At 41.4% G+C, this 17,561-nt stretch overlaps 1 protein-coding gene across 1 annotated transcript in view; it reads left to right on the top strand.

Annotated features, from left to right (window-relative positions):
• ptpn20 (protein tyrosine phosphatase non-receptor type 20) overlaps positions 1-15,766 on the top strand; it is a 35,027-nt gene extending 19,261 nt beyond the window's left edge. The window contains exons 30-47 of the mRNA XM_029279142.2: positions 288-912; positions 1,610-1,780; positions 1,891-2,065; positions 3,140-3,350; positions 3,440-3,477; positions 3,716-3,802; positions 4,653-4,714; positions 5,143-5,304; positions 5,388-5,637; positions 6,402-6,508; positions 6,660-6,742; positions 7,148-7,293; positions 7,408-7,556; positions 9,119-9,209; positions 11,628-11,962; positions 12,046-12,261; positions 13,436-13,498; positions 13,597-15,766. Coding sequence (XP_029134975.2) covers positions 288-912; positions 1,610-1,780; positions 1,891-2,065; positions 3,140-3,350; positions 3,440-3,477; positions 3,716-3,802; positions 4,653-4,714; positions 5,143-5,304; positions 5,388-5,637; positions 6,402-6,508; positions 6,660-6,742; positions 7,148-7,293; positions 7,408-7,556; positions 9,119-9,209; positions 11,628-11,962; positions 12,046-12,261; positions 13,436-13,498; positions 13,597-13,707 — 3,082 coding nt within the window. The 3' untranslated portion in view covers positions 13,708-15,766. The remainder of the gene's footprint in view (positions 1-287; positions 913-1,609; positions 1,781-1,890; positions 2,066-3,139; positions 3,351-3,439; positions 3,478-3,715; positions 3,803-4,652; positions 4,715-5,142; positions 5,305-5,387; positions 5,638-6,401; positions 6,509-6,659; positions 6,743-7,147; positions 7,294-7,407; positions 7,557-9,118; positions 9,210-11,627; positions 11,963-12,045; positions 12,262-13,435; positions 13,499-13,596) is intronic.
• The last annotated feature ends 1,795 nt before the right edge of the window (positions 15,767-17,561 follow it).

The following is a 17,561-nucleotide window of genomic DNA, read 5'->3' as shown; positions in this document are numbered from 1 at the left end:
TGAACCCTGTGCAGAGGCTGAAATGAGCGTTCGTACCCAAACCTGTATATGATAAATAAGGAGTTTTGTAGAAGTGCAAATCATGCAAAGCTACTCTATATGTTACATAGACAGACATCATGACAGGTGAAAATTAGTATAACATACCAGCTCTGACAAGGTAGCTAGCCAATCATTGTTCAGGATTTTGGGGTGGCAACAGGGATTCTGAGATATGTCCAGACCCCGTGGATCCTCCCCTGCTCGTGTGCACTGCAGTCTCTTAAGTACTCTTTGTTTATCTGCAGTGGAGTCCGAGAGGAGGCCGATGGAAGTGTGACCTACTGTCTGATGGGAAATGGACTGACCATCATGGCGGACGAAGAGTACCTGACCATCAGCTCCACAATGGAGCCTCCTCACAGCTTTTCCTCCAATCTCACCTCTCACACCCCCTCAACCAACCTCCCAGCCCCCCACTCTCAAACCTCCGTCCCCAGCTCTCAGAATCCAAACCTCAATCCTCACATCCCGACCACAAACATCTCACCTCTCAACCTCTCGTCCGACACCCTGAACACCTTCCCCCTGACCCACCCTTCTCAGCCCCTAACGACGCAGCCGCCCAAAGCCAAGCACCACCCGATCCAGCAGGTGCTTCTCCCCAGTCACTACAAAGCCATGTCCAAGAGCAGCAGGCCTCTTGTGCCTCCACCTCAGCCTCCTGCTCCGTCACCGTCCCCCATCACAGCGCAGGTCATGTCCTCCGTGCCTCCCTGTGCAAGTCCACCTGCACCGACGCTACCTCCCCCAGTGCTGCCCCCTATTGGTCCGAGCCACACGCTGCTGAGGGAAGAACCAGAGAAAAGAGAGAGGACGTACAAGGATGATGATGCAGATTTGGATGAAGAGGAGGAAGAGAGTAGAAGAAAGGCAAGTTTGTCAAGTTTTGTGTTTTTGGCTAACTTTACCCCCGCCGGAAATTTTAGTTTCACCTCAAGATTCTTCTCATATATAAGATATTATTGATTTAAACTGAGTATTTGGCTTGTAACACTTTACGAGCAGCCAAAGAGCTGCTGTAGATGTTTGTTTTAACTGTTGAAGTAATCAATTTCAAGCATTTCACATTTCACATGTAGCATTTAATTGTGATGAAATTGCATAGCCAGTATAAACAACCAAACTGGTAACAAAGATTCGATATTCTATGTTTTTTAATTCTTATCAGCATTAATCAAAGTTTACCAACCCTTAACTGTCACTTGCATTTGCATACGCTATACTGCTTTATAATGTATTTTTTAACCTTCAATTCATATCAAAAACGTTTCACCATAGTGAGTTATCCTACCGAGCAGAAACAACAGATGCATTAGCCCATGCTGTTGTTTCTCCATACCTCTGTCTTTCTCTGCCATGTCAAGGTTTAGTGCTTAGAAATCTGTAACAAGAATTAAAAGAATTTAAGGAAACACTTTTTTTATTCACTAAGTTCACCAGAGTCTACAAGGTGTTAACATTTAAGTATTAGCTTGAAGGGATGAAATTTAAGCTTCTTGTTAAAGTAACTTAGATGATTTATTGAAGGTAAAAGTTGAAATGATTTGTCTTGTTGTTTCCCTGTCAGGGTTTGGTCAAAGAGTTTGAGCTGACAGTCTTTCTGAGCAAATCCAGGAGTGGAAGCTTTGGGTTCACCATCACCCGAAGCAAGCTGGACAACTGCTACTACATCCAGGAAATACTGGACAACCCCGCCAAGTCAGACGGTCGACTCAGAGCTGGAGACAGACTCATCACAGTACGCAGAAACACACACATCTTCAATACCGAGCGTTATATCGCTGTAAAGTGTTTGTGTTGAGTAAGTAGTGGTCAAGGTGACGGTGATGATCTCTTATTGGTTTCCAGGTAAATGGGCACAATGTCACCAGTGTTGCAGACGATGTTGCCATGACGATCCTCAGGTCGTCTCCGAGAAAACTGAGCATGACCCTGGGGAGGGCTGTTACCAACCTGGTGGCCCCGCCTCCCTGTGACAGCCTGCCAGATGTTGTTCTCTACAAGACGCCTTCAGGACAGCTTGGTGGGGCTCTGACATTTTAGTTTTCATTCATTTCAAAGAACCTGGAGACCCAATCTAACAAAGCCTAGCCTTCATGAATCTAAAAAAAAAGCTTTTTAAATACAAAATCAAAAGAACATAATGATTATGAGTTTCAATAACATTTCCTGGAATTGTATTTTAATCGGGCAAATTGTTAATTGTAAGGTAGTTTATTCAGTCAGAGGAAAGGTCAGATAAAATTTAATAAAATAAAGTTATTCTGCTGATATCTGTTTTTACTCCCACTGTTAGAAATGTGTGTGGACAATTAATGACAGCCAGGGATGTTGAGTATTGACCTCAGTTATATATTTACAGCTGCAAGAGTTGAGCTTTGTAATGAAAAGGCACTAGTAGCAAGTGCTACAGAGCCATCGGTTAGTATTGCGTTTATGGGTTCAGAAATATTCCTTTAATAGGCTTTTTATTTACTTCAATCTATGAGATTAGCCTGCCAATATTTTGGACAGATGTCAATGCAAGACGGAATTTTAATTATTTCCAAACCAAACTCATGCACAGCAGAGATGGAAAAGATTATAAAATTGTAAATCTACACTGAAATCATATTTCACTGTGTAAACAATTAGGACATCATTCAAAACTTTTGATAAGAAATCAGTAATTTGATTTTGAGTTCATCTATGCCAACCTGCTTTTTTGTTCTGCTAACTATTTAAACACTAGATGCATAGGGGCCTCGAACTGAGACCTGCCTTTATTCTCTCAATTATTATAAGTTTTATGGTAGGGGGACTTAGCATCCTAACTAAAACCACTGATTGTCTCGTGCAATTTTTTTGCAGTTTAGTGAGGACGATGTCAATCAAACTTGGATTTTTGACACTTCACAGCCCTGTGAAATTGTTCAAGCAGCAACATTTTGCTGAGTTTTTTTCTTTGTTGAATTTATGAAGGCAGAGATTCACAGATTTTGAATGTGCTTATTGAGTCTCTTTAACTTCATATCATATGTACATGTATATTATGTCATGCCGAATGCTTACAGGCTTCAGCGCACATCACCGGTATTGTCCTACTGTTTGTGTGTAGGTATTAAACTGACAGGAGGCATTGGCAGCAAATGGCAGGGCATCTACTGTCTGGAGGTGGTGCCAGGCTCACCTGCCAGCGAGGAGGGCAGCGTCCAACCCAACGACAAGATCCTCTACATCAGTGGCAGGTGCACGCTGGGAATGACCCTGGAGGATGCAGTCAAAGCCTGTGAGATCGCCCCGCGAAAAGTTAAACTCAAAATCATCAGGTCTGTGTCCTCAAACGCGAGAAATGTTTTCATATAGGTGTTTTGTTCTTTGTGTCTCTGAGTGACTCTCATGTTTGTGTCTGCCACAGAGAAGAAACACCAGTGACCCCGAAGGCTAAGTGGAACGGTGAGTTGCTCTGAAGGGTTAATGGGATGCTTTCGCCTGCTTGACTTAACCCAAGGACACATCAACAGGAAAGTTTTGTTTTGACTGCCTAGAAACCAGAAATGCTTGCGCTCCGCTGAGGAATGATCATTTAGGATCAATCATTAGCAGAATGTTTTGTGAGCTGTTCATCTGTATGCTAAATAAATGTTTTTGTACTAACGACGGTGTTACACTTCTAAGCTGTTCTCTCTTGTAGGTCTGTTTGACTGGAAGAAGGACAGGAAATTCTTTGCCCGTTTTGAAGAGCCGGTCTCTCCAGAGAGAGACTCTCCTACTGAAGATGGTGAGATTTTTTAAATTACAATTTAATTAAATTGAAAGGCTTTGTTTGTTATAGAAGTCTTAGGGGCATTTTTACCTAAGCATACAATATTAGAAAGTGTCCAAAAATAAAAAAAATAAACAACACCAAGAGAGGTTTTCTGTACTTCGACCTATCTCCTCATGTTTTCTATCAGCACAATGACTCTAGCTTGTTGCTGCTTTGTCTGTTTGAAGCCGGAGCTCGGTGCTGAAAGATAGTTCTCTTTGCAGCTGTGTGTGTGTGTGTGTGTGTGTGTGTGTGTGTGTGATTTGAATGCTGACAGACAGATCCTGGGCTCTCACAGCAGGATTAATAATTAGCAAGCCTTAGGCCCTCCACTGGTGTATAGGACTGCAGGGCTGTATCTGTCACACACACACACACACACACACACAGTGGCATACAGACAGTGGTCTACCGGGCAGGTAGCACAGTTGCTTGGTGACGGCACATGCAGCAAACAGGGACAGTGGAGAGGAGTCAGTCTGAAAAGAGCCGACTTGTTCACCTGTCATAGAAGAGACGCACCCATCAACACTTCTCTTATAAAATGGCCGAAGAGGTGGGAGGTTGGTGTGTGTTGTTTCTTTCCCCCGTGTCTACAGCGAAACTTCCATTGGCAGAAAGGATGCATGGATGTCAAATCTTGCCTCAGGGAACTTCTGTTGACAGCTTTGGACCGTACTCCAGACGTTTCTTTATAAAAGCGTTAACATGGCTGACTGACTTTTTGATGATTTATTATCTGCATCATTTTAGATACTATAAATGACTTTCTGCATTAGCTGGTGATCATTGATAACTCTTAACCTGTTTTTGTTTTGTTCAGTCGAAGCTGTGTGTAGGACTGCGGGGAATTTTCGATGTCTCCCTTTCACCCAAGATAAAGATGTAAGTTTTTCAAATGCTACTTTCCTTTGTCCAAAAGCTCATTCTTTCTAAGTCGACGTCTTCATTTTCACATCCAGTTATGTCGATTTAATTTTTTCTTCTCCAGCACATCTTTCATGTTTTTTTTTGTTTTATGTAACACACACTGTAACATGAGTCTACTGTGTGTCAATCTGCAGATGTATTCTCCGCAGGGGGGGGGGCCACTGTCTGCGTGTGTGTGTGTGTGTGTGTGCGTGCATCAGACTTTTTAACAACTGATATTTGTTTGAACAATATGAGGGGATTACTTGCAGGGGGGAAAAAAAGTGTTCCTGCCAACAACAAAAAAATGGAATCAAATTTCCAGAAAGCGAAAATCATTCATCACTCAAATTCCTCCAATTTTTTGTTTTCTTTCTCCTACTTTCTTCCTGTGGTTTATTTAGAGTTGCATCATGCAAGTGGACTTCACAAAACCAGAGGGAGGAGGCCTCGGCTTTGCTTTGGTTGGGGGAACTAATGGCAGCATGCTCAGAGTGAAGGATATCTGCTCTGGTGGAGTAGCTGAGCAGGACGGTCGACTGAGAGTTGGAGATATTCTATTAGAGGTACCGTACATCTCTGTTTTTAATTATCCCTGTAGTGGGGGAAAAAAAAAAAAGGCCTGATTATTGTCACTGTGTGTTTTCAGGTGAACGGCGTGATCGTGTCCGGTCTGAGCCACAGTAAAGTAGTGGACATCCTGCGTAAAGCGGAGGGCTCTGTTCAGCTCACCATCTGCAGAGACATCCTGCCCCTGACCTACTCTGAGTCACCCACACCGCCCAACATGTCCGCTCACACTGAAGCTATTCTAGCCGAGCAGCCGGCTCCTGTGTCCAGCCCTGATACCTGCTCCTCTCCTGACGTCGTGCTGAAAAAGCCAGTCGAGCGCCCTCCAGGTAGGATGTCTGACAACTGTCTATTCTTTCAACGCAGGTTTTAGAAGGATCAAAGTGCAGAAATAAAACGCTCTACTCTCAAGTGTGAATGACATCTGAAAAATTAGGATTTTAGACTTCACCGAGACTTGAATGCCACGTCTGTAACTGTACTTAAATTATGAGGACTCTGACCAGCTGATTATCTTTACTTAAAGGTGATAGACATACAAACCACACAAGACCATCAGAGAAAACACAGATTATTTCTACAATGTTACTGCCACTAGGATTCAACCGATGCAATTAACACCGGTTTTTGTTTACACATTCCCCAGAAAGGAGTGGAAGTCAGATAAGACATTTTTTTTTAGAGAACATTACGAAGGCATGTACAGGAAAGCATCAGGAAAGAGATTAAATGTTCTGTTTCATGCACAAAGGCCCCGAAAATGGACCCGAAATGAGAATTCCTCAACCTTTGTAAGATTTGAATCGCAAATAAACTTACTTTGGAATAAAAATGAAAGGTTTTGATCGGGTAAAATCACCAATTACATTCAAATTTCATGCAAATCTGTGCACTCATACTTGTGTTCTAAGTCTTAACATTAAACTTGTTTAAAACACATTTTATAAATACAAATGATGCTGCTTTTATATGCAGCGTATAAAGGAGAAGTTACAGCTTGACTTGCAATCGTTTTCAAGACCAATGAGTTGCCTTAGAGCGCTTTAAAGCAACACTAACTCAAATGTATTGTGTCCTTATATCATTGTTTCAGAGATAACATCAGATCCTGTGCTCGCTGAAGCTGGTGTGGTGCTAACCTCACCCCCGCCGCCACCTCGACGGCTGACTATAGTCACAGACGAGGCTGCAGTTAAACAGGTAACATGCGCTTTAAAAGCATGACATTCTGTGTTATAAATATGATTTTAACCTTTATTTAATTAATGAATTAACACCCCTTAACTCTTTACTAACATCTACTATTAACACCTTACTCCCTCCTGTCTGCTGCCTCCTCTGGCTGGAACAGGAGAGCTGTGAAAGCACGCCTTCTCATCAAGCTTGCTGCCCGTCCCTCAATGTCACTGACATGTTGCATGGAGCTTCTGACAGGTAGAAACTTCCCAAACTTCTCCTCTCATGTCGCCTCTACTTATTCCTTCTCCTGTACCACCTTAGTCCTCCTCCTCCTCCTCATCCTCCTCCTGCTTCCTCTGTTTGGTCTACTGGTGTTCCATTCTTAACCACAAGGAGGCAGCAGAGAGCAATAAATAAATAAACGCTGCCGCATAGTGCTGAGGACCTCAAATGAGACAGCTAGGAAGCCTCTAGTACCATTGCCTGTAGCCTCACAGCATTAGGTATGGCAGACGTATACAGATATTTTAGCTTCTTGTCTATACTGTATTTTAGGTGGAAAAGTCGCAGGGAAAGGAAGCTCAGCCTTGCATGATTTCATCCCCTCCTACCGAAGAGTAAAATGGTCTGGTCTCACCCCTGCCCCCCTGACTCCCCCAGGAAACAAATTGTGAGCAAACTTTTGGACCAGTCCTGCAAAGACATCCGGAAAACTCAGTCAGATGGCTGGAGCAGTGAAGAAGAAGAAGAAGAAGAAGATGATGTGTTTGAAGCCACCAGTCTCGAAACAGCCTCACCACAAACAGGTGTCCGCTCGTTTTCCTCTTATGTTGATGCGTCTGTTTTTTCTTTCTTTTTTTTTTTGCTGTTTTAAAAGTATCACTTGTCCCTTGTCTCTTTTCCGCTTCTGTTTTCCTCAGGCCCACCCATAGTTTCAGAGGAGGAACTGGCAAGTTTAGCCGTAATTAGTCCCTCTAAGACCAGCCAGTACTCCGGTTCCAGGGTTAAAGCTCTCATCCAGATTCTGCAGCATCAACTGGACCAGCAGGAACTGGTCAAAGAATTCATGGTGTGTATCAGTGTCATTAAGTGTTGTGTAAAATACACAGGACAAAAGGTCAACTAAAACTGACTAGATATGACATTAAACCAGTACCCCCATTGATCCTGATTAACCGCACGGCTTTGATTCAGTCTCAAAGCTGCAAGTTTGATGCAGAAGGAAATCACAGGTGTGCTGATATTCAGTACAGCCGTTTTAACCTCGAGCATGATGATGATTCGATTTTTTATAACTGTTCTACGGTTTGCAGATAAACAGTTAAAATCATCAACGGATTGTTTTAATTGTATTTATTTAATTAACCTTTCACTTTCGCTCCAGCAACAAAACACGTTCTACAACTTGACCGAAACTGGACTGTTGCCCGGCCTCACATAAATATTTTTTTGCGCAGTTGATACATTTGAATGCCAACACGTTACATTTAATTATTTAATTCAAGTATTTTTTTCAGAAACTATATCTATCTTTGGAATGCAAAGTATGACAGTTTGCTGCGACGGTTATGTAACATCAACGATTCAACATTCAGTACACCTGAGGCAGAGTGATACATTAAGGCTGTGACAGAAATCACATTCTCATTCTTTACTCCTGAACCAGAAAGTTCTCTGCAGAAGACCGTAAAGTGAGCTCAACGGTGCTGTAAAAACGCCGATAATGACATCATTGCTGTCGCACAATAAAACGGGCAGCTCAACGATTGCTGGGGATCGTGCTATGATTAAATAACGGCATGACTTTCTTTCTTTCTTTTTTATAGATGCAATTGTTTTTTATGCCTTTATTAGAGATACGGGACTGAGGGTGAAGTCAGAAATCAGAGAGAGAGAGAGAGAGAGAGTTGAACAACCAGTCGCCCTATGTTCAGGGCCTAACCAATCGCTAGACCAACCTCTTAACGGCATGAATTTCAGGGACACATAATGTTATACTGAGAATATTTTCACAAAATAAATAAAGTAGTATATTTTATTAATCAAACCATATTTTCATGCCACAATTAATTTACTCCTCGTGTGGTTAAAGACGCCCATCTGTTGATTTTCCTTTGCACCACAATGCATGATGGTTTATATTCCTCGGTAAATGACTATCAGTTGTACGGTAATTTCCACAATGCATTGTGGGAAACATTGACTCCACTCTATTGGGTATAATAATTCTCAGTCATAATAATAACAGTAATGCATAAGAATTATATAACGCTTTTCTGAATGCTCAAAGACACTGAGAACAGAGTTTGTTGGTGGTTGCAGGCGATGTAGGAGAGAGGAGTTTTTTTAAAGGTGGGGAGTGGGGGAGGGGGGGTCTGATGTTCTTTGGGAGAGTTCCTCATAATTATGACGGCTGTACAAAAGGGCGAATTCTCATTATAGTGTAGTTTATAGTGAGTAGTCATAAAGCACCAACACACATGCAAATAAGCACTTAAAGATACTTCATAAATATTAAACGCTGCCGTTTTGCTCTATTGTTTTATGGACAGACACACAGCAGATCCAGCTGCAGTCTTCAAAGTCTAAACATTTCCTTTTTTGTTTTTCTGCCCTTGTTGCTCCTTTCAGGCTCTGGAGCATCTGAAGCCCACGGACAACTGTTTGGTGGGAAAAGCCCCAGAGAACAGAGATAAGAACCGCTACAGAGACATCCTCCCCTGTAAGTCTCTCACAGGAACTTCTGATCACTTTCACTTTCTCCATTTGTTCAAACTCCTGTGTAAATGTTATATTCCCCCCTATTGGAAAGTTTTTATTGGTGAGCTGAAGCCTGTTAAAGCTGGATACTCACAGACCCGGCGTTTATAGGAGTGCCTGTTTGTTAGCACTTTTCTTCGCCTCTCAGTTTAAGTTGACTTTGAGGTCTCTTCTGAAGGGGGTCGAGATATTTGTTTACAACACTGAAGTCATGTCTGCACAACAAATCATCCCCTACATTGGTACCAATGATTCACTGGTGGCCACACTGGTAATCTTCTTGGAGTCAGCCCAGTGTGTAATTACGAAGATGTCATTTGTTTCCAACCTTGTAATTATCTAGGATTTATATTTTTTAATAATTAAAGCGACTACAGGAGAAAATTACAAGCTGTATAATTGGTTTGGATTTCAGGGTGTAAATGCAGACTCAGTTCAGTGTGTGTGTGTGTGTTCATGCACTCAGGGATGCTATGCTTTTGTTTACGATAACATTAATGATATTTAAGATTGTACAGCATGTTGTTAGTGTATACCTTCAAGAAAACACACACAGTATGCAGTACATGCTTACTTAAGGTTATCAATCAATGAACGGTGACACTGCGGCCTCACACACGTGTCAATCGACTGCCTTTTAGTTTCCTGAAGTTCAGCATTATGGTCATAGCTTTGTTAGTTCTCTCGGGCCAGAGGTGACCTTAGTGGGACAAGAAGGTGGTGCAGGAGAATGGGTTGGCAAATGCGTTGTTATCACTGTCATTGTTAGTTTCTTAAAGTAGAAATTACAGAAGCTAACTTGGTAATGTGTGTCAGATAGATAGCAGCTCAACACCAGTCACTCAAATTAACTGATAATTTAAATAAACATTCACTCTTGTGCAGTTGAATGAATCAGATTAGCTACAGAACAGAAAAAAACTTTGTTTTTAAAAGGCTTTTTAACTCTGCTGTCAAAGTTTGGAATTTTAATATGGGGCTAATTAGGGACTGATAAGCAATCCGGTAAAAGTTTTTTCCTGCGAGTCTATACTGAAGTGCCAAAATACTGCAGTTCCTCAAGTGCCCACTAGAGGCCGGCATCAAAAGCCGAGGAAGCCCCATCAACACCCATGTTAAAATGCTAATTTTGACAGCAGAAATAAACATGTTTACCTCGTGGTTAAAAAAAATGAATTTGGTATCTATAGCTCATGTCTTTATTGGCACACACTGTACAAAGGGGGATTTTTTTTTATTTTTTATTTTTTTACAACTAATCAATTTTTGATTGTATTAAGTCTGAGAATAATTCTTATTCAAGCACGGGGTTGATCTGACTGACAGGTGGGTGTGTTGTAGCTGTTTGCCATTAGCTAAAAGCCCGACTCAGCTCCACGTCTTTGCCCGTAGCCAGGGTGACTGAAAGAGAATTTGAGTCAGCATTTCTAATATGGCCACCGCCATCATTGGGCTTCAAAAGTCAACTTCAGAAACCAGCTGGTGACATCACTAAGACATTGTCCAAGTATCTTGGATTAACACACATTTGGAGCCAGCCTCAAGTGGCCACATGAGAAACTGCAGTTTTTTGCACTTCTCTATTTGCATAATTTCTTTAATGACTGGTATGCAACACTTTTGGATTCAATGCTTGAAATGTGGTTAACCCTGGTGATATTGAATAAAGTAACACCTGAGTATAATGTTAACCTGTCACACACACACACACACACACACACACACAATACACATTAACACTTAGCAATTACTTCTTCAGCCCTCAGAGTGGCTCGAGGGTGTTAAAAAGATCCTAAATGGAAAATCACTGCACCTCACCAAATGCCTGCTCATGTTTAGCCTGTAGCACAATTTGTTTGTGCATTAAGTCCAGAAAAAGGGGGCATGTTGTGTGCTGCCACGATCCTTTGCTTTAAGCCTTTAACTATTTTATTTAGAAAGTCTGATTTCCAGTCTGTGGCTTTTTGACCTCACAAGCGGGAGGTGTGGAACTAACCCAGAACACATTCCTTACTTTCCTCCATCTATCACCTCTCTCATCACCAACAAACTTCCTCACAGCGAGGGTTTGTTGAGCCCGACTCCAGACCCTAGAGCTGTTTACTCGGCTTTATTTACTGCAAGATTGCGTGCCATTTGAAAAACAACAAGGCGTGCAGTGTTTCTTGTTTATGATCAAGAAATGATTTGGCTTATCAATCATCAAGAAAAACACTGGAAATGTCCGTCAGTCTGTTAGAGGCAGAATGCTGTCTTTCTTCTTTTTTTTTCAGCTTCATTTAATTTATTGTTAAACTCATGCAGTGGTGAATGCTCACACTCAGATTTACTCATGCAGAGAGTTCAGGGTGATTTTTCCCTTCACTCTTTCCCCCCATAGATGACAAAACTCGTGTTGCCATTGGAGACAACCAGGACTATATAAACGCCAGCTTCATCCGCTTGCAAGTTGGCGATGAAGAGTTCTTCTACATCTCCTGCCAGGGCCCTCTGCCCTCCACGGTGCCGGCCTTCTGGCAGATGATCTGGGAAAACAAATCTGACGTGATCGCCATGATGACCCAGGAAGTAGAGCGGGGAAGGATTAAATGTCACAAGTACTGGCCACAGAAGCTGGGCGTGCCTCTGGATACGGGCAGGTACCAAATTCACCTGGAGAACCAGCAGCACCTGGACTACTTCCACATCAAGGTCATCCGCATGGTGGAGACAGAGGTAAGAGATATCATTTATGTTTATTGGGATAAATTTAACTCCAATGATGATTGTAACCTTCGGGTTTAAATGTCTTATTCCAGTCCGGTCAGACCCATTTTGTCCGTCACCTGAAGTTCACACACTGGCCTGACCACGGCGTGCCACAAAGCTCGGAGCAACTGGTTCGCTTCATCCGCTACCTGAGAGCGGTGCATCACAAAGGACCGGCCACCGTGCACTGCAGCGCCGGCATCGGACGCGCAGGAGTTCTTATCTGCACTGATGTTCTTCTCAGCCTCATTGAGAACGATTTGCCTGTGAGTGGAAGTCATTTTCAGATCTGTCCCTTTGTCTCTAAATATAATAACACAGCAATGAGTCCATTACATTAATAGGTTCTGTATTTATAAAGCAGTTTTTCTCAACAACAAAGTGCCCACATATATATATATATGTATATATATGTATCAGAGGGCAAAGCAGTAGACCTGGTCTAAGTGAGAAATGCAATGACTGCAAGGGTTTTCCAACAATTTCAAAGAAGAATGTAAAAACATTATAGTGAGTAATTCAAGTGTACAAAAATTAATTTCATTTAAAACCAAATTAAAGAATTAAAGAATTAAAAATATGGAAGCATTGGATTTATAATTTAAACTTGTGTACAAATGTTTTGATGAGCTCTTTTAAGTTGGCCAAGACATTTTATGCAGATATTCATGTTCTGCAGGAGATGATGTGTTTTACCCTCTGACTGTTTCTGCAGCAACACTGACAAGTTGATAACTTTTCTTTGAGTGAAATGTCTCAACAACTCTTAAATAAATAGTATTTAAAGACATTGACTTACCTGTCAGGATGAATTGTAATAGCTTTTATCCCTTTGTGTTATTTACATTTTATGACCAAATACTTTTTGTATATAAAAATATTTTTGTGTAAAGTACTTATTACGGAAATTATTAGCATGCTAACAAACTAAGTAAGGATGGTAACCAAGCCTACTAAATGTCTGGGCCTGGTTGTTCAAAAGGTTTATTCCGGATAAGAATTATCCAAAATTTGGTAAACACCTTTTTTATACCAAGGATCAAGTAATCCAGCTCACATAATCCTGGTTTTAAAAGAAAAACTGGACAGGATAAATTTGGTCCAGGACTTTATAAGGAAAACCAAATCTGGATTGCCTGTGCTTTAAAGGGGACGTCACACGACATAACACAAAGATCCTTACAGCTGTTTCAATTACATGATTAATGTTCAATATTTTTGCAATTGGGTGAACTAGTTTCTTAAAATTTGATTGAAAATCTTGAATCCTGTTGGATAACACTGAACAACCAGGCCCTGCTCTCCTTGCTCTCGTTGGCATTAAGGAGATTGATGGCTGTCAAATCTAAGTTTTGTGTTTTTGTTATGGACATAATGAATGACTTATGGCTCACACACATCCTATAGCTGTGTCTAACAACCTTCTGTCTCCTTCTTTAGATTGATGTGACTGAAATCGTAAAAGAGATGAGGCTTCAGCGTCATGGGATGATTCAAACCAAGGTCAGTGCCAACGCAAGGGTTAAGTGTTCAAAGTTCAAGCTTTATAAGAAGAGACACTTCTGAAAAGTCATGCATGCCCTTTGTCCCTCTCGTTGCAGGAACAGTATCTCTTCTGCTACAAAGTCTGGTTGGAGGTTTTACAGGGCATTTTACAGCTTCACGGCAACCAATGGCAACCGGAAAGTCCCAGAGACCACAAAGTCGTCTGAATGTTTCCACCTCCACTTCAGCGAGCTGTAAAGCACTGACTGACTTTTAGAAACCACGTGCAGGCTATCACAGCACAGACCGGAGATCTCTTTTTCTTTGGCTGTAGTTTAGTTTAATTAGCTTTTATGAAACCTGTACTTCCTCTCCGTTTTGATACTTTGTGTTGAGCCCTTTTGTTATTGACTTCTACTCTTTTTTTTTTTTTTTTTTTTTTGTTCTGTATGTGCTCTCGGTGCTGTGATGATGTCTGTTTAATTTAGATCACTGAGGTTGTTTTGCCTTTTCAGGCTTAGTGATTTGCCTTCTGTCTCTTAGCAACTTTTTTTTTTTCAAATGTGTGTGTCACTTTTTGAATGTTTCTCATTTACTTTCTCCCCATTTCCTCATTTTTTTTTTTGCAAGTTGCATTCTTTTCTTTTTTTATTCAAACTGCATGGAATTCAAAAATCTGGTAATATTCACATCTTTTATCTGGCAGTCATTTCCATGAATGTCATCAAAATGCACAAGTGTACAGTACGCTCATCTCACCAGAAGGAGAATCTGTTTGTAACCTTGATGAGTAGCGTTTGATTAAGCATTATCATTTCATTAAGTGCATTTGTACCCTGGAGAAAAGGGCATTAGCAAAAGAACAGTATTGATTTTTCAGTTCATCATCTAAGGGAATGAAAAGAATCAAGTGCCTTGGAATGACTCACACCGTTTGCTCTGCATCGACCCCGAGCCGCTTGTCACAGGCGGTCGGGGACGAGGGGCAAGAATCTGATTTGAGAGCTTGTTTGTTGTTTGAGGTGAATGGGAGGAGCATCAGGAGGAGGAGGAGGAGGAGGAGGAGGAGGAGGAGGAGGAGGAGGATTACATCCCACATCTCACCTTTAAGTTAGTTACACTGTAACCAAGAAACAATGTGAAGTTTGCACACCGCCTGGCAAGCTTTTTTGTTTTTGTTTGTTTGTGGGCCCATTTTATACAACTCACAATGAACGTCTTACTACACACAATCACAACTTGCACACCCTAATACAGATAAAGAATGATTTAACATAACAAACGTTTGGATGAATTCATAAATTTTCAATTCACTCTTTTGCAAAAAAAACATTTCGATCAGATGTTAACGCTGAATACTATTTTCTAAAATGTACAAAAAAAAAGTGATTTAAATGTCATTTAAATAATTAGTTTTAGGTGTCATTTGTTATATAAAAGCATCCTTTATCTGTATTCCACAGCTATTTTAATACAAACTCAGCCAAAAATGCAAAAAATATGACGAGGTTTACAGACTTTCCATTTTGCCACTTCAGATGTACAAAGCAACGGAGCTGCATCTCAAAGTCACAGATGATTTATAGCTGCTGGTTTTAACCTCAACCTTTGGATGTAGCTGCTTGTGAGCTTTGTTCTTTTAGCCGCTATCACACACACACACACAAACACACACCAGCTCTCATATTGCATGCAGACTCTTAAAGTACAGACGTCTGAGCCTGGAGTTTGACTGAATGACTTGAACATGATCAAAAATGTGGAATGTAACAAAGCAATACCCTTCAAGGGGGGGGGGGGAGTTAAGAACGTCAACCTCTTACCCACTAACATCTTCAAAACAGTTTGGAGCATGTTGGTTAAGACATATGCAGTACTTTACCTTTGCCATGTGGATGGCGGTGCAGAGCCGTCAGCCTCTGCGCTGTGTATGCGACATCCTTTCATTCAGAGCTGCTTGGTTGGTTTTCCAGCGACGGGTTATGTGCAAGTTCATGTTCTCCTTGAGATCCTGTTGATATGTTTTCTCCCTCAGAACTTGAAAAAAAAAAAAGAAAAAGATGATTATTGAAAGAACAAACGAGCACATTTTGCATTCATCTGTGAAAAGGCATACTGTACAGTCAAGCAAGTGCTTATGCAACAAAAACAGCATTGTGAAATGTAATAACCCCTTAATTGCACAACTGCTTATTTATGCTAAATTAATGTACAAGCCACTATGTAACCAATAACTGAGAACAATATAATACCTCTCTCTTTAATTAAAAACTCTTCTGAAACTTGTTTGTGTGTTTTTTAGCACGTTTCACACCCCCCACCCATTCTGAACGCAACATAACTCAAGTTGAACGACGGAACAAGAGCAGCAGAGAGGGTTTTCCCTGACGGCACACACAGAACAGAGAGCCGGAGGCGGCCCTAAATCTAATTCCACTGAGCCCCCTCTCCACTTTTACTGCAGGGTATACTCCCTCTCGGGTTTTACTGCAGGGTAAATAAGCTGGTCTCACAGGGGTCTTTGTGACAGCATGGAAACCCCTGGAAGCACACTGCACGCCCCACACACACACACACACATATAAACCTGACGCTGAGGGAACGCCATGGAGCAGATTTACTCCCTCACTTTCTCTCTCTACTACTTCCCTGTGTACTCCCACTGCCCTGTCACACACCTCCAGTCGCCCACCCTCCTCTCTCCTCTTACTCCCTCGCTCAGACCTTGTTATTGCTGTTAGTTATGGCAGGAACGACAGCGACTGGGTTATTCAAGGCCCATTCGTATTTATGGTTGTATCATTTTATACAGTTGTGCTTTGGATTTTTAACCACAAGGCCCTAAGGAATTACTGGCCTGGTTCACTGACTCAAAGATGATAGTGAAACGATAGTCTGGAGGTGGAAAATCTGCCAAATAAGTCGATATTGGCTGCATTAGAAGAATATAAGGAAATGTAAAGGCAACATTTTGAATATTTATTCCCTCCCTGTGGATTTGTTGTTCTCAGCTCTGTGTTCACTTGGACTGGACGGTGCTTTCTTCAGCTTGATCAAGCTTAGCTCAGAGTCTCAAACATGATTTATAAGTTTGTTTCTCCACAAGTGAACCCGCCCTCTCCAATCATTAGCCCCTCCACTAGTGGGCGATAGAAATGACCACGGCCAAACGGGGAAACTATGTTTAGGGTGTCGTCACGGGAAAGCTTTTTATGGCCTAAAAACACAAACATAAAACAACTAAATCAACTTTTGAGATTCATATCATTACTTGAAATGGATGGCAGAATCTTTTTTTTCCAGATGTTTATTAGCCCTCATCCTCTGCCATCTCTGCCTTACATAACCTGCTGGTGAAACAGGACCGGAGGGGCGGAGGGGAGTGTGGAGACTGGGGGGAGGGGGAGCTGAGGGATGGAGGCGATGTGTTCTGAGAGCATTGTTTTTTTTTACCTTAAAATATGCTATGAAAGTTGCCTAGTAAGCTTTTAAAGGTGGGAAATCCTTAGTTATGTTACAATCCGTGGTTGTGTTACAATTGAGCAACCAGGAAGAACGGTCTCTCAGAGATAGATAAGGGTGTAAAAAAAAAAGTGCACGTATGCCCTCAGTAATTCCACTTGGTTTTTGCTGGTCTCACAGTCGAACACAAGCCGTTTGTTTTTATCTCTGCGTCTTGGATAAGAATCGCAGACAAACGATTTGCTACCACAAACTCTCTCCCCACACAGAATCACACACACACACACACACTGCTTCCTGTCCCCTCCTGTCAAATATGACCTTGAATTTCTTACAGGCTTCGGCTAGTCTCTGTAAGACTTTGATAATTATGTGGAACCTTTGCCTCTCCCTCTCTGTTACTGATGATTTAATTGCCTTTTAATTAGTTTAAATGCCTCATTGAAGATACAGCCACAATAACAAAGAATGAAATCTTTTTTCCACAGATTGCAAACAATGCAGAAACATTTGATTTAACAGGAAATGCTAAATACTCTCGTGCATTACTTCATCCACATTTTATTGTATTGCAGACTTTAGATCTTGACTTAAATATGAGGGAAAGTTAGAACGTAGT

This window comes from Labrus bergylta, chromosome 10 (assembly GCF_963930695.1).
Source record: "Labrus bergylta chromosome 10, fLabBer1.1, whole genome shotgun sequence".
NCBI classification, from domain to species: Eukaryota; Metazoa; Chordata; class Actinopteri; order Labriformes; family Labridae; genus Labrus; species Labrus bergylta.
The sequence above is the reverse complement of the archived record's forward strand: the minus strand, read 5'-3'. Positions and strand labels throughout refer to the sequence as shown.